At 42.8% G+C, this 17228-nt stretch overlaps 2 protein-coding genes across 2 annotated transcripts in view; one reads left to right on the top strand and one right to left on the bottom strand.

The window, feature by feature from the left end:
- Window positions 1–1387: 1387 nt before the first annotated feature.
- On the bottom strand, window positions 1388–8001 carry larp6a (La ribonucleoprotein 6, translational regulator a). Its single transcript, XM_035159870.1, has 3 exons — window positions 7013–8001; window positions 4890–5088; window positions 1388–3375 (listed from the first exon to the last, which is right to left on the bottom strand). Exons 1-3 carry the CDS (start codon window positions 7843–7845, stop codon window positions 2278–2280), a joined length of 2130 nt encoding a protein of 709 aa, XP_035015761.1. The 5' UTR covers window positions 7846–8001; the 3' UTR covers window positions 1388–2277.
- Window positions 8002–15565: 7564 nt separating this feature from the next.
- LOC118111346 (leucine-rich repeat-containing protein 49) overlaps window positions 15566–17228 on the top strand; it is a 40579-nt gene continuing 38916 nt past the window's right edge. The window contains exons 1-3 of the mRNA XM_035159857.2: window positions 15566–15844; window positions 15955–16020; window positions 16106–16175. Of these exons, the coding sequence (XP_035015748.2) occupies window positions 15764–15844; window positions 15955–16020; window positions 16106–16175 (217 nt within the window). The 5' untranslated portion in view covers window positions 15566–15763. The remainder of the gene's footprint in view (window positions 15845–15954; window positions 16021–16105; window positions 16176–17228) is intronic.

The following is a 17228-nucleotide window of genomic DNA, read 5'->3' as shown; positions in this document are numbered from 1 at the left end:
AGTCACATAACTTGAATAGAGCTCACCTGTGTGTAATGGATTAGTAACAAGGGATTTCAAGATAAGTGCTTCTGAATGTGAAATGTCATTTTAACGTAAAAAAAAATAAGGGAATATTCCAGGCAATTATGCAACAAAGCTTTTGAAAAGTAGCAATCTGTGGAAGAAACCAGCACATTTCCCAGAGTGACTGTCAGTCACACACTGCCCTACATAAAGCTACAGGTCTATGTGATAGAAGCTTTAGAGAGCAGTCACCTCGAGGCCTGTGGACACTGAAGGATCCACAGGGTTCCAGAGTTGAGATGAACAACAACTGTGCGAGTGACGTAACTGGGGAGTGTTAACCACAAGGCATGTGGAAGAGTGACACAAAAAAATCTTAGATGGGTCTTCCAAAAGTGAGCTTATTGTACATCCTACTGAGATAAATGCAGTACAGAGCGATCTCCTGTTGCAGTCTCTGAGTCCAAACCTCAAGAATCTGGTGAGACTTGAAAATCACTGCTCACTTAGTCTCTATGCAATTCACATCAACTTTAAGCTGCAGGTGTTCCAAGTGGTCTCTTTAAATCACAATGCTCGTACACAAACAGTTATGTTGTTGAGTTATATAAATAAAGTCAATCTGGATCATTTCTAGATGTTTTTAGACATAAAAGCCTAATTATATCTAATACATTCCACATTGTCAAATGAAAACATGAGAAAAGGGAATTTTTTGGCATTGCATACAGTCAGTGGCAGATAAACTGTTTTTCAAAATAAGGGGCTATAAAAGGGGCTAAAAAAGGGGCCACAATTTACATAGAGGGGCCAATTATATCTCGAATACCCATGCACACTTCCTGATTCAGTTGGGTGCACATTTAAGTCATTCCTTGTTACCAGTTAGCTCTAATGCTTTGAGCATAGCCACACATAGGTGATATATTTTATTTAAATTGTTTCCTGTTTGAGCACATTGTGTACTTCAAATAAGCTTAGAAAATAAAAAATTCTTATTAATCTTTAGTACGTGACGTCACTTTTTGAAAGACTACCGACAGGACAGTGTGCCACTCCTGACCCCACCCTTAGATCTGCCTTCGCAAATAATCAAGTCACAAGAAACCTGAAAACATTACTGGTGCAACTGGTATTTCTTATGTAAAATTTAAATAGCTCATAATCCATCGACGCTCCCATCTGTGCAGTCCATTTTAAAAAACACACCTGTGGGCCAGTTCTGCTTTCCAAGTCTGAAACCCCCTTGTACAGACTAGGCAAGGCAACAATGTCTCACTTATATAAAAAAAAACTAAATAAGGTTTGGATCATGGTTGTCTCACACCAACATGACAGCCTCAATATGTGTCACACAAACAAAAGACAAAGTCAAACCAACTGCAATTTTAGTGATTTATTTGTACAATAGGAATTGCACTGTACAAATACCCCAGCTCAGATGTGAAGGCAAGAACATGTCAGCATCTGCTCTGTTCTGCCTGACCCGAACATCCCTCAAACCACACTGTGAGCTTAGACCGATGGAAACAGATATGCACAGAAAACAACAATGATAATAAAAATAAAGCTAAAAAAATAAATAAAGCAGCTGCCAGCCGAAAAAATTAACATTTACAGGGCAAGAAGAGACCCTTCCTTCCCAACTAAGTGCCAAAGCGTACTGAAAATACTGAAATTAAAAAAGGCTAAATAAAAACTACAAAAATAATATCATGTCCACGTTTACCTGTCCAACCTTTATGGCAGTGGAGTGATTATGGTCTCAGTTTAAATAGCATGTAAAAATGGAACTCTCAGTAGACGAATACAGAAAAAGGCATATGGTGATATCTCTATCAGGTCAATGCCCCTATGACACTTACACCACGTACACATGTATACACCATCAACAGACACACTAATGGTGGGAGCTTTTACACACATGACGGGACACACACACAAAAAAAAAATCCTTCTCAATCCCACCCCATTTAAATCACGTTTGACAGCAATGGAGCGTGGTGTCTGCAAAGTTTTCTCTCAAAGCAATATCAATTTACATTCACTCAAATTTCCATTAGTAAACCACTAATGTTACCATGGTAACTCAAAACGTCGTATAAAAATATAACAAAGACTGAAAACTGATGCACTCAACAAAAGTATATCTACACAGTCTTAAATGTGGGGTGGGGGCTGAGCGACATGGCTAAGAACAGCTTGAATTTCCAATCTCTCATGTTGTTTTCCGGGGAGTGGGGGCTAGGGAATGCATAAGGACTCTCCGCATCAAGTCTGAGTAGCAGCAGTCTTTCCCCTCTCGCCAATAGTGACACAGTGAAAGCCGCGGGTTCCATCGGGACCCCTGGGCAGCCTCATTACACCTGGTGGTAGGCCGTCAGCGTTCTGCATCTTTCGACCCAGCATCGGGCTTCCGACCGGGCTGCTCTCCTGAGATGCCACCTGCTTGCGCCGCTGAACCCATGGGCTCCCTGAAGGGGTGAGGCTACTGTCTGAGGAGTAGTCTGCCCAGCGACGCCCGGCTTCAGGGCTCAGTCTGCCCTCACTGGCCAGGGGAGACTTGTGGGAATGTGGGGATTTGCGCTGGGGACAGGGGCTGCCGCGGGGGCTGGACCACGGACTGTTACGCGGGGAGATTCCAGGACTCAGGTGATTGTTCTGGAAGCTGATACTGGCAGTGGTCGGGCTGAGCTTGTTGCAGGACTGGGACTTCCTGGCAAGCCTTGGGGATGTAGGGTTGCTCTCAGTATCTGAAGAGCTGCAGGCGGAGTCGTCCCCGTGGTACTGAAGCTCCCGTATTCTGCTGTTGAGCGAGCGACTCTTGCGCATCCCTCCCTCCTCACGTGGTCGTTCTTTGGGTACCTTCTTCTTGGGCGGCTTGGTGCCAATCAAGACCACTTTCAATCCTAGCAAATTGGCCCCACCATCGTCGCTCCCCACAGCTTCATTGGCTTTAACAGCAGCCTCCACCTCCTCAAACTCCACGATGGCACACTCCTCAGAGCCCAGCTGAGTGTAGCGGCCGCTCAGCCTCTTCAGGTCAGCCGGCAGGTCCTTCCCAGGCTTAAGGACTCTGACAGAAGCAATGGTGCCGTATGTTCCAAAAGCCTTCAGCAACAGCTTCATCAGCTGCTCCTGCTGGGTCGCTCCTCCCTCGTTCCCTCCATTATCCTTCGCGAGAGTAGCCAGCTCTGGCCACTGCTGCAAATCACTTAACAGCAGCATGCGGCTAGGCAGCGACTCGCTGGCAAAGACCGGCACTGCGGATTTACGCCGCACCTTACGGCCCTCATCATTCAGCTCAAGTATCTTTGAGTGTCTCAGAGCATAAGCAGTTGTTCTCCAGTCACGAGTCAAGTGTTTCACCTGCAAAGAGATGATAGTTGTGTTACATGGGTGAGATTAAATGGTTTAGAAGTGCAATCTCTAAACCACTAGGTCACCTTTGATCTCTGCAACAGTTTCTACTTATACAGCCTTTACTTTTTAAGGCTTGAAATGTTTAATAAAAAGGTTCAATAACTTAAGCTGGTCAGCATTAGGGCTGGGCAATGATTCACACTAATTCATGATCAATAATTCTCCCAATGTAATAATATTTATCAACAGCAACATAACAAAAGTCCAATATATATCGATATAATGCTTTTGCATTGTGTAAGCACCGTGACAAAATGGATCTACCTCAGATTTGTACAATATTTTCTTGTTGATCATTCTCTGCTCATAAAGAATTTAAAACCACAACCTTCACTCAGGCAGGGGCAGATCCAGGGTTAGGGTCAGGGGGCACTGGCCCCGGCTGAAATCTGGATGGCCCCTGAAATGCTCCTGTCCTGTAAACTAGTCACTTTGTTATAGAATTCTATCTTTTAAACTGTTTAAAATGTTTTGTGGCTTTGCGCAAAACTATAGAGCAAACAGTAAACAAAGAATGACTTAAACGTGCACCTTACTGAATCAGGAATAGTGCACGGAAATATCCTAGATCAGCCACTGCACTCAGGAGCAAAGATCTGTCTTTAAACTTAAGATAAGTTTAAATAATGTGACATTTATTGTGATAATTATCAATATCGACTTACATTACATTTTTTATCTTGATGTCATTTTTGGCCTCATCGCCCAGCCCTAGTCAGCATGATCAATGATTAGTGCTTTCCTTTAACTCATAGGTCCTGAATCAATAACTGAGTCCGTTTGTGGATGTGGATATAAGCCATTCGGTTCAAATATCCTGAATTCACTGCATTAGTCACATCATCGCTGTATAATTTTCTTATTTATAAAATGTGTCACCTCAGTGTTGCCAAGCTCACAGTTGAATCCCTGTTTATATTAAAAATTAGTGTGTGTGAGGGGATGCAGATCACTTGCAGCATAAACAGAAAAACACAAACACGCAGGCCTGCAAATCTGTATGCATGAACCTCGAGTAGCACCAGCGTTTGTGACTCAATAAGAGAATACTGTTGCATCCCAACAACAAGTCATGTTGATATTCATTACTATTCAATTCTCACAAGCCTCTGCATCATTGCAATTACAATGTCAAGCGCCTGGTTCTTATTTGAAAGCGGATTTTTTTCCCCCTCAGCTTTGTTATTAACGTTATATTTGTACATTTTTTTTGTCAGTGTTCAAAATACTATACATGATTATCATATACGATACTATATGCAGCTGACTCTCAGCTCAGGGATATCAGTATACAAGATTAAAAGCCCATAATGAGCCACCAGTGGACAATTCAGCTTGTAGAGTGGACGCTATATTTTAGCCTATAGTAGTGAAAGGCTCGGTGTGCAATTTGCAGCCCTATTAGCGCAGGGAATTCAGATGACTTCTTATTGTGTTTCTGGCTCTGCAGCCATGGTTACCTTTTTGAATGATGTGAGCAACTTGACGCTGACAAATCCCAGTTTGTTACGTCTGACGTGTTTGAGCAGGAAGGCATCGTGCTCCAGGTTCTCGTCGGACAGGTAGTACTCAATCTGAGCGACCAGCTTCTGGATGAGATCTGGATCCGGGGGCTGCCAGCTGTCCTCCTCCAGCTCCCCTCCACTGGTGCCAGCCCCGCTGCGTATGGGAAGACAAACACGTATCGTGGTCAGCAGTGCGTCACTCTATCAGAATGTTTCATACCCTAAAACTGCAAACTAATAGAGTAAAATCCGATGCAGAAATACACCGTGTAACCTTGCTACCTAAAGGAAACTGTTTCTTAGCCCAACTTGAACCCTGGTGTTTGGAGGAGGCAGTTGCTCTTTTAATGCAAAGGAAGCAGTTTGTTTACCCAATCATAGTATGGTGGACTTAAATGTATAGTTATCTGACATTGTTGCTATAAAAATGTTTCAAACCCTAAAACTGCAAACATTACCACTGTTACACGTCTCACTTTCATTAATACAATAAGCCAGAGTCTTACAAGTTGTTGGCAGCAGTGCATCATTATCCTGCCATGCCTCTCTGCAACATGAGAGAAAAGGGATGGACTGTCTTCCTCCTTTCAGATTTTGTCTCACAGCAGTTGACAAGCTGCGTCTCCAGCCATGTCACCATGCCTCGCTGCCAGACCTCGACCCACAGTGTCGCCCCTGTCCCGAAACTGCCAAGACCTCTCCATCTGAAGGGTGCAGAGTCACAGGCTCTACCTCCCACACATAATATGGTGGCTCACCAAATCAAATTCGCACAGTTTACAAAAACTGCTACCAATACGGTAGATGTTTAAAAGACAAAAAGCACAAAGATCTCCCGCAGGCACTTGGCCAAAGCCGTGAAGCAGCACAGTCGGGTAGCCCTGCAGATTAAGAGTGAGGGTCTGAATGAAATTTTGTGGATGACTCATCACCTCCTCCAGCCTCCTCCCTCGCACACCCTCAGTCGACAGCTTTCCAGCCGACTGACCACACAGCTGGCACAAGCCCACGGCTTCCACAGAATAACCACCAGCATTCAGAGGAAAATACTGTCACCGCATGATCAAAAGAGATGTTAACATGTGCGTTCAAGAAATCACAGCAGAGATGATAGATACTGGGGAATTTCCACACTTTTCACATCACTGTTATAGCGCAATGTGTAGCAGGAATATTGGGTGCAACAGTCACATGAAAGGACAGCTGATAAACTACACTCTATTAGTAACCAGCATGCTATCAGATGTTTGATGCTCTTAAAACGTCATCCTGTGTGGAGAACAGAAATGTGCACAGGTGTCTGTGCCAGTGAGTCACTAAAGGTGTGACCTACAAGCAAACAAGAGAGTGATGCATTTCCCTCTTTGGCCTTTTCTACAACTGACTCACTCTTTTCGCACGTTGTCCAAGTGAGGAACTTGCAGGTCAAAGGATAAAAATAGCAGGCCATGACGCAGGGGAATTAGATTAAAGTTAAGGTGCCATCCTTTATCTCGGTCACAGGTGTCTGGTTTAACAGCACCGGTGCTGCCTGCAGGTGGTTACACTCTTCACTTCCCTGCTGTCCCACCCAGGAGATGATCATAATTATATCCCTCTAGTATATCTGTCTGTGAGGATTTGCACTCCCGGTTGGAAGCATCTATTGTCCTCCTGGGCACATTGCGATGCTGTTTCCCTTTCTTGTGGTCGCCTGTTTGGATTGTAGCTGTTTGAACAGCATCTGTGTACACAACTGGCATTCTCCCAGTGGAACAAACCAATCCAACTGTACCTACTGCTGGGGACCTGCCAGCACATGAGCAGCGAGTGGAGCTATGGCTAATACAGAGTCAAATCCGATGCAGATATACACCGTGTAACCTTGCCACCGAGAGGAAAGTGTTTCTTAGCCCAGCTTGAACCCTGGTGTTCGGAGGAGGCAGTTGACTTGCAATCATGGGACTTAAATGTGTCAATGATTAAAGCGCAGGTCTTTTATTACAAAGGAAGCAGTTTGTTTACCAGAGCATGATGGACTTAATTGTTCTGCTATCTGACATTGTTCAGAAAACTTAAAAGTATTGTGCAACTCCAACCTGGATTTGTCATATCTTCCGATTTCGTCCTCGCTGCAGCTTCCCCCGAGGAAGTCGATGATGCTGGACGACACCTCGGGCTCCTCGTCCTCCGCCGCCTGAATGGCCACCGTGATCGTCACCGTCCCCATCTCCTGCGTGTGCTGATCCACGGTGATTACCTCATCGAAGCCGCGCTCCGCTGACGCATCCGAGGCGCACGCCGCCGGGTTCGGACCGGGGATGTCCACAGACCCGCTCATGGTCCCCGAATGAGCCGGGGTGCTCCCGCCCGCTCCCTGCTCTCCTCCCTCGGCGGTAGCAGCAGCGGCGGCGGCGGCGGCAGCAGCAGCGCCTGCCTGGACGCTTCTTATCTGGCTCGAGTCGAAGGCGCGGGCAGGATGCGCGGTGCGTAAAGCCGGTCGACGCTTCTTCTTCGGGCACCAGTAATGGCGGAGAAGCACCCAGGGGGTTCCGAAGACGCGCTCCACGGCTCGCCAGAGACCCCCGATCCAGATCCGACCCGGTGGAGGGCCCTGAGGAACAGCGGGGCTTGTGGCAGCCGGCGAGACGCAGCCTGGACCTGGCGAGACGGACGGGCTGGAGCCTCCGCGCTGTGCCTCTTCCTCCTCCTCCTCTTCTTCCTCCTCCTCCACCACCGCCGCTGCTGCCACTGCTGCTACTTCCTCAAATGTAAGAGGCTTTCTGCTTTTGAGACGAGCTCTGGGATTGGGCCGCGGCAGCAGCGTGTCTTCGCACTCATTCCCAGCCCACAGGCAGGAGCCGACACAAAGCCGAGAGGGAGGCAGGAGGAAGGCCAGGCAGCGCATGAAGGCGTTCACCAAGGCGTGCATACTACTGTTTCTCTTTTTTTACCCTCCACACACATACACACGCGCGCACACATGCACTCTGAGCGTTGTCTATTTTCCGCGAAGACACGAATACCTCGTTTGCATGTGTCTAAGTAGGAGAGCAAATTCACGTGTTCCACTTCCTTCTAATTAGGAAAAGGCCGTGCCAAGGACGACGACCCCCCCTCCCCTCTAACGCTGCTAAGTGGATGATTGGCTTTGGGCTCCTGGTCGTACGCAGGACGGAAGTGGTGCACGTGGAGGAAACCCATAAATTAGTAGTAGGTGTCACGGAAGACAAGTCAGGATTACGAACCATTAGTAGGCTAGTTCATGAAAGACAAATGATACATTATGTTTGGTGATTTAGTGGACAAACCTCGGCCAGGGCTGATGATTCCATATTAGATTAGACTAGTGCAGTGTCCTAAACCTGCCTGTTCTCTTCCATCTTCAGAATTATTCCTTGTCATTAGTGAGTCCTCCTCATCACTTTTTATTGTTTTAGTGCTGGATGTTGTAAACACTATAAGTATATGGGGCAGAGTGAATTAGAAAACGTTCTGTTCACCCTACCTGGTTTATCTGCAGTGAAGATTTTTTAAGTCAGTGTTTTCCATTAAATGAAAATGTTCATGTGTGTGGTTTATATATAATGACATACTGATTTACTTAATTGCTGTTATTTTTTCATACAGTGCATGTTGGGTATTGTAGGGGTGGGACAAAATAACAGTATATTGTCGTCCAGACTCGTGAGATACAATTATCGATATAATAGCGGTAAGTATTGATATTTTTATTTTTAAAAATATGACGCTCTTAAGACAATTCTCTGCCAATTGCCGGTTTATGGCTACTTTACATTGGAATGATGGCACATGTCGGCATTGACAAGTTGCAGTGTGTGACCTTGTGCACTTCTTTGTACATTGTTTCATCTCAGTTTGTTAAACTCTGTGAAACTGACACCAAATTGCAGTGACTAAAAACACACATACTGCAGTAACAATACAAGTGCCAAGTGTGAAGCTGATAAGATAGATCTTTCTCGGGATTTGCGTTCAAGAGACAGACAGACAGATTTCTGTCACAAGAGAAGCAAGCACAAAATATCTGAAATACACAATTTCTTCCGCTTTAGTCTTAATGAACAAGGTCACGCTCAGGTAATTTAAGGTGGATTAAATTCTAGTTGTGTGTTTCTGTAAAATGAGACATTGACTTCATTTATTTCTTTGACGGTCACTCACTATTCCAAACAGTTTCATTTGGTCCTGTAATTTCATTCAGGCAGAGTTATTGTTATGTTCAGTGTATTTATTCAGAGTATTTCTTGTTTTATTTTGTTTTCTCTTACACCCCCTCTCATTCCAGATTCCACTTCCTGTCTTTGTGTTTCTCACCGCTGTGATTTTCTTTTTTTCACCTTTGTCTCAGTGTCTCCTCCTGTATCCAGTCTCTGTGCTGCCTTCTCTCTGTGCTACTTGGTCTTTGTTCCTTGTGACAGTGTTTCAGTCGATCCTTGTGTTTAAGCACCTTTGTGCTTTTTCACTTTGCTTAGCTTTCTGACTCTGCCTTGCCCTTTGTTGATGTTGTTTGTGTGTCTGCCTGATCACACGTGGAACCTTACAACTTATATATATTTTTTGCCTTAAATTGAGCATTTAAATCCAGTTTGGAGTTTGCTGACTGGCACTTTTCTGTGTGTTTAAGACAGTTTAAAATGTTTTTTTCAGCATCCTTACTGTATTAGTTGACGTCGCAGCGCTATTGGAAAACTCCTGCAGGAGCAACAGTAAAGTGGAACCTTCATATTTGTGAGTTGTAAGTTGATGTTAAATTACAGTGTCTGATAGTGAATGATGACAGTTGTGGAACAGAATCACAACCACTTAAGTCATCCTGCTTTTCAGGCATCAGTGAATGAAATACAGCACAATAGCTGAGAGAAGAAATAAGTATGTTATAATACTAATCTGATTATAAATTCTCACAGGGCATGTCAAGTCTTTATTTGAAACAGGAGAGAGCACTTTATTAAATTTTTTTACAATGTCATAGTTGTGTTCCCCAGGATACAGTGGTCCTCTGTCTCATTTTGGTCCGGCCTTTGCCGTCTATGCAACCCATGAAGGAAGCAGTCATTGTGGGTGGGGTAGACCGCGTCCTCCAAAGGATGCAGCCCCTGAATTGAGACAAAGCTTTTGACTCTTCTCTTTCTTCCTCTTCCTCTTCTTCTTTAAGGGCCGAGTATATCTTTGACATCAAAACTGAAATTAAATGATAAGAAACACAGATGAAGACGATCAAAATGCTAATCCCCTGAACTTTGTTTGAAGAAAAGTTTGGAGAGGAATGGAGGTTGGGTTTTGGAGGAGAAGTCGGACATGCAAACAGACAATCACACAAACACACAAACCACTCTCCGTAATCAGCATTAAAAGACCAAGTTTAACAGTAAGTTGTGATCTCTCCCTGTACAGGTGGGGTATACAAGCACAAAGTTAACTTTAGAAGCACTGATTTAATTCAAGGTGATTTATAGCACAAGAGCACATGTGGGTGTTTGTCATGGGGGAATTATAATCACAGTCGTCTGAAAACGTATCCGTAACCTATAGCTCTAGTCCATTTTTGCAGCCTGTTGCCGGACTCTGTTCTAATAACCCTGCAATCACCCACACCAGTGTTGTGGGCTGTTGCCAGCCCTACATGAAATATCTTTAATCCTCCCCACTTGCAAGCCAGGCTCACAGCTGGTGAGCAGTCTGACTCACTCTCCGCACCACATGCCAGTTTGTGTACAATGCAACATGGGGGCCTGTTGTGGGGGATGGGGGTGGGTTCTAACAATTATTCTGAAGACATTCAGTTTCTCATAGTTTGTTATTGAGGATTTTTTTTCTCAGAGCAAAGTCTTCAAGGTCATTCCCACTATTCGGTGTAAATAAACCATGTCTCACAGCTTATCATGCCTTGTTTAATTAAATTTATCAGCATTTTTGGAAAAATCCTGAAGCAACAGAATTGAGACCACCTCCTCTTTTCAGAAAACATCGTTGATTGAACAGATGGCCCTCTTCTCTTTCAACTGGTTATTTTCTCACTTCTCTCACCTCTCTGACACATTATTGTGAATAAGATTAGCTACACGGAGACAGATTTTATTACAGGGTTGTTTGGTTGAGTTGGATCAAATTGCACGGGGCGCATCTAAATCTAGAAACGCCATGTTCATATATCAGTCATGAAATCATTTCCTGGCCATTTTCATTCATTTTTAATAATTGCCACTTTCCCACCTCTGGCTCCTATTGCAACACCAACCCTCCGAGGAGAATATCTCTTTGAAGTGTCTCTCCTAAGCATATTTCTTCGGAAGACCCCAACAACTAACACTACCAGATTTTTCCGTCGATTTTATGCTTTTCAAGATTTTTTACATCTCAACTTGCAGGCAGGGCTTGAACTGCTGATCTGGACCTTTACAAATCACCTCTTTCGTTCACATTGAAAGATTGCATACATTTGTCTTCCCATGAGACTGGGATGACGCTGCCCCTGAAGTGTGGGAGTCTTCATGTAACTTCACAGGTGCTGTCTCGGGACTCATATTTGCAGAAGACCAATTAAGTCATATTAAATAAAAATAATCTTCACCGCAGGTACAAAAAGTAAATTACTTATATAATGCTGAGGCCAATTGTTTTATGTTGATGATTCATGATGAAATATCCCAACAAGCACTGGATGGATTATACAATTTCGTACAAATATTCAAGGTCTCCAGAGGAAGAATTATTATTATTTTAGGGATTCCCTGACTTTTTTGTCTCTGGAACCTGCATGAGTTTGACATCTGTTTGGTTTGCAGAGATGTTACAATGGGGTACGACAAAGCAGCAACTGCCTGAGGCCCCGAGTAGAGAGGGGCCCCCTGAGACGAGCTGATTACCTTAGTCCACAGCAATGGCAATTTGTGAGATACCGTTTGTTAGACTGCAACAATGCAATGGTCAGAAACCCCCTAACCAGGACAGATTTCAGCCAAAATCGTTGTCATTCAGAGCAGCAGCGAAATTAACCATACATTCTACGGTATGAACCATGAAGCACACTTATGAATCATGATGTTTGGTTTGATGTATGCCCCCGCAGGTCCCTTTTGCCACCTTTCTGCCTGGGGCCCCCTCAAGACCCTAGAAACCCCCATGGAGGCTTGGCATGAAATTCAAATCAGCGTGTTAACGTCGTCGTCATTGTGAGCATATTAGCACCTAGTGCCTACAGCCTCACAGAGCTGTTATCAGGGCAGCTGACTTCTTTTGTGTGTCACTAGAAACAGCACCAATTTAAAAGGACAGCAGTAATTATGTAATCAGCAGAGGTTTAAGTGCCAGGGACTCTATCTATCCATCTATCTATCCATCTATCCATCTATCCATCTATCCATCTATCTATCTATCCAGGAATAACACATTGCATTGATTCGGTGTCTGTGTTTCTTCTGGGATGTATATTAAGAAATATAAAATAAAGCTACAATCTATAGATTTAAACACAACTGGAATTTACATTGTATTTTTTCAATGACGGCCTGTCACACAAGCTGTTGATGCTCGCCTCCCATAACATGTGTCAGAATGTGCTTCATGAATAGACATTGACAGGCAATGTGTGGGATGTCCCTTTCATGAATCTGGACTTGTGTTCTCTGAGCAACCGCTTATTACTGCCCGAGTAAAAAGGCTGAAAATACTCGGCACCATCTATTCAGGCATTCGATTAGGTGTTACTGGCTGAGATTAAATGTCATCTGGATTATAGCCTACTGTATATAGAGCAAAGAAAGAGCATCCAACATGTGGGTAGACATAATCCAAAGTGGTATGTACTCACAACATGACAAAGAATTTAAAAATTTTAGCAAATTCCACGAAACAAAGCATATTTTAACTTCATACGCACTCAAATGGTACTTCTTTACATTTTCAGGGTTTTTCTGACTCGTCAAAAAAGTTCTAAGCAATTAAAGTTTGGATTACCCTACATTGAAATGTTCACTCTGTGTACATTTTGCTGTTATATAGAACAGGAGGTTGATGGCAGGGATGAATCAGGATAGAATAAGCCAGGTTCTGTGTATGGCTCCCTGCTGCAGCTGCACTGACACGCCTACCTAAAGTGGAGCCATAATTTGTGTAATTTGATGCACCTATGCCTCTTTTCATGTAATGACAAGATGTCCATGGTGAAAGAGGTCTGTCATCAGAGCTGCTGTGGTCATTATCGCTGCAATCTCAGGCAAATACAAAGCAAGAGGACGAAAACAGGCCCAAATATGATGTTCTCAGGTGCAAGTACAAGCAATCACTTGCTTTTTTGAAAGGTTTTGTTTTAATTATGTTTAGAATGATGCAAGTCCATGCAAATACGTCGCTATTATGTGTAATTGGCAAAGAGATCTCCAGTGTGATGTGAAATGCTGAAGGGGGACCCTGGTGTGACCTGTGGGCCCCTGCTGACTGCTGTTCCTCTCGCTCTCTGAACAATTGTAACTTGTCAAGCACTGTGTATGCAGCAGACTTCATATGGTTGTTTAGAAAGCTACATTCACAAGAGTCAGATCATTGTGGGATGCTACCCCCAGTTTCTTAATCCTAATTTGACTTAAGAAAATGCAAATGTGGAATATAGCAATGTTAACACAATATACAAACTACAGTAAATCACATTTACACTGCTGCTACTAAAACTACAACCGCCACTATTACTACTACTACTATTACTACTACTACTACTACTACTACTATTACTACTACTACTACTTTGACTACTAATACTACCAACAATAATAATAATAATAATAATAATAATAATTATAATAATAATAATAATAATACATTTTATTTGCGTAGCACTTTTAACAATGCTCAAAGTTAACAAACAACATTTAAGAGTGAATTTTTACACATGTCTCTTCTACAAGGCACTGCATCTATGGACATTTTACAATTTGTTGTTTCCAAAGTTCAGACTGAGTTAGAAAAGAAAGCTTGAAGGTTTTTTGCACCTGATTCATGGAATAATTTCCAGACTGATATTTAGCTTCAAGACCATGTAAAGTTGAACAAGTTCTTGTAAAATACAGGTTTCCAGTGTGCAAGTGTTTAATGTGATTGAGTTTTACTTTTACTGTTGAAACTGTGTTTCTTTTGCAAAAGTGATTGATTTGATCTCACTGGGACCAACCTGGTTAAATAAAGTCTAATAAATAAATAATTAAAACTGCTACAATATTAGGCAATAATACCTGATAACTTTTTGAAGAGCATAATAGAATGAGCCCACCTATAGGGTGAATTTGGGTAATCTGGGACATTGGGTTATGTGGGACACCTAAGCTTCATTCCTTTTCTAACAAATCTAGTCAACAGGACTATAAAGTAGCATGGACATCATGTGACTGAAAGCACATGACTTCATGGGTGTGATATTACATAAAGGGGAGGGGCAAATGTCAATCAGAAGCTCCCCCTTGGAATAGCATGACAAGGTCAATGACAGAAGATTTTGACAAGATTAATTAATAATTTAAGTCTGTCATAAATAAGACAATGCTCCTAATTGTTATCAAATTATGTTTGTGATGTATTCAAGCTACAAAATATGCATTGAGTTGTGGAAAATGTGTTTTTTAAAACATTTTTTAGCCGTCCCATATTATCAAACATGATTGATAGTGTGGGACAGCATGCTTTGGTAATCTGGGACAGTCATTGAAGTTCTCTAAACGGGGGAAATATGCATTTAGGGACTGAAGTAAAACAATGATCAACTAAAGAGAAGTAGCATCTGCAGTTATCAGGCAGGAGATAATGGTAAATACAGTCTGTCCCTGTCTGTTTAAACTGATGGTCTGGTTAACTAACTGGCACATAATCAGTTTGCTCTCTAGGGCAGAGATGATCCAAAAAGCACTGAACAGTCTGTCCTGTGGTCTGCGGCCATTGGTTTCACCAAACATGTGGAGAAGACAATGGGCTGATCGATGATGATGGTTTCTCACCTGCAAAGACTGTCTGTTACCCAATAGAATGACACATTACTGAATGAATAAACTGTTAATGTTATTGTTGTTTGCTGTTGATTGAACTTTAATTGATTAAAAAAACAATTGATACACCTTTAATAGAATGTTTTAAATTAATTTGATAGTTTCTTTATTTAAGATGACCATTTTCAACGACATTTCTATGAATAGTATATATTTTCTTATTCAGCTTTCTGTAATGTATGCAAAATATATGTAAAATAATGCATTTTAGAAATTGGTAATATTGACCTTGACATGCATAACGCTGTGGGTGATTCAGACTTTCTTTAAACCTACTACAAGTGTCTCAGAATACAAAGTGACCTGTCCCAGATGATCAAATTCAGCCAGAAGTTTCTATTTTGTCACAAAGAGCATGGAAGCTGTGTCATGTCTCCTCTGAGTGTGATATCTCCATTCTTTCTCCTGCTGTGGTTAGAGAACATCTGCAGGATTACAGAAAGGTATAATATGTCGATCTACTAATGTGTAAAGTCAAGATTGAAAAATAAAGTCCCAGATTACCTGAGTTCACCCTAGAAGGAGGAACATTCCAGGGGCTGTTTCTTCTACGGATCCTTTTTTTGGTAACACGGGAAGTGAGCGTAGCCAAGCAACGCCGTCGTCACCATGGTTACAGTGCTTGCCAGAAGCGAAGATGAGCGTCGGTTCGGAGCGATAAATCTAAGAAGCAGCAGTTCCGCAGCAAGTGAGCCTTTGTATTCCGATGACTAACACTCCGGAAGTTGGTTCGGATCCCGACACAGCTGTTTCACCGCTGATCGCTCTGAACTGTTGACTCCAGCACGCGTTAGCTCAATGGAGCTAAATGGCAAAACGATGCGCTCTCACAAACGCAACACGTGTGTGAGTGACAGAGGGATGCTTCCCACCCCCATGGTAAATATAACTTTTAACACCCCTATGTGTCCCAGTGCGTCAGCCAACCACACGACATCAAGGTACTTACTGTTGTGTGTCTTATTCAATGCAACACAATTGATGTGCAGGTCAACAGCTGCAAGTTGCACCTCACAACTGACAGGTCACTGGTTCTGGACAGGGCCCCGGCAATGGTGAGTCAGGACAAAGGACACATGCTTGATCGCTTCATCGCTCATTTCCAATGCTTCACTGTTTATCGTGTTCACCGTTTTACAGTCCGACTCTCAAGATGCTGGGAAAGACAGAGACATGAATTCTAACCCAACAATGGATCGCTCCAACCAAGGTAACCGTAACCCAGTCCACACATTCACACACCCACCGTGAGTTTGTTTTTGTGTGATTCAACCTATGGATTCAACATTAGATTGTATTCATATTTCATTTATTTAGTTGACTTTATTTATATAGCACCTTTCAAAACAAAGTTACAAGGTGCTTTACAAGTTAAGAATTAAGGCAAAATAGCGAAAACAATTAAAAAGCAAACACTACTAAACGATTTAAAAAGATCACACAGAGCACAGACACAGAAATACAAAATGTTGAAGATGAGAAAAGAGTAATAACATGATAAAATAAAACATTATAAAATGACATTAAGATTAACACAAGGAGAAAGCACACCTGTAAAAATATGTCTATTGGAGAGATTTAAAGGAGGATAAGGAGTTTGCTAGACGGATCTTCTCAGGGAGATTCTTCCAAAGAATGGCAGCCTTGACAGAAAAGGCCTGGTCACCACTGGTCATCAGCCGGGACTGTGGAATAACGAGTAGGGCCTTCGGTGAGGACCTCAGGTTACAACCTGGCATATATGGTGTACTTAGGGGAAAGTCCAGTAAGGGCTTTAAAAGTCAGCAATAAAATCAATTAGAAAAATCAAATCGATTTGGAAATTTACTGGAAGCCAGTTAGGAGGAGCTAGAATCTGAGTTATATGCTCTCTTTTAGCAGAGTTGTTGAGGAGTGTGGCTTCTGCATTCTGGACAAGCTGTAATTTATGGCTCAGGCAGGTGAAGAGAGAATTACAATAATCCAAGCGAGTGGAAATGAAAGCATGACGTTTCCCCTCGATGGAAACACGCTGATCTTTAAAGTTTTCTGAGCTGCAGAAAATGTGACTGGTAAACTGTGTTGACATGATTATTTAAGGTGAGGCCGTAATCAAAGGGGACACCAAGTTTTTTACAACAGTACCTAATGTTCTGGGACAGAGAACCCAGGGGCTTCAAGGTGTAGGTGCTGACTGCGTCAGGGCCTCTCGTCATTGCCTCCGTCATGTCAATATCAAGCTGCAAGAGGTTTTGGGCCATCCAGTGTTTTACATCCATGCTCA

The sequence above is a fragment of the Hippoglossus stenolepis genome, chromosome 1 (assembly GCF_022539355.2).
Source record: "Hippoglossus stenolepis isolate QCI-W04-F060 chromosome 1, HSTE1.2, whole genome shotgun sequence".
Lineage (NCBI taxonomy): Eukaryota > Metazoa > Chordata > Actinopteri > Pleuronectiformes > Pleuronectidae > Hippoglossus > Hippoglossus stenolepis.
Note: the sequence above shows the minus strand (reverse complement) of the source record. Positions and strands in the feature narration are given on the sequence as shown.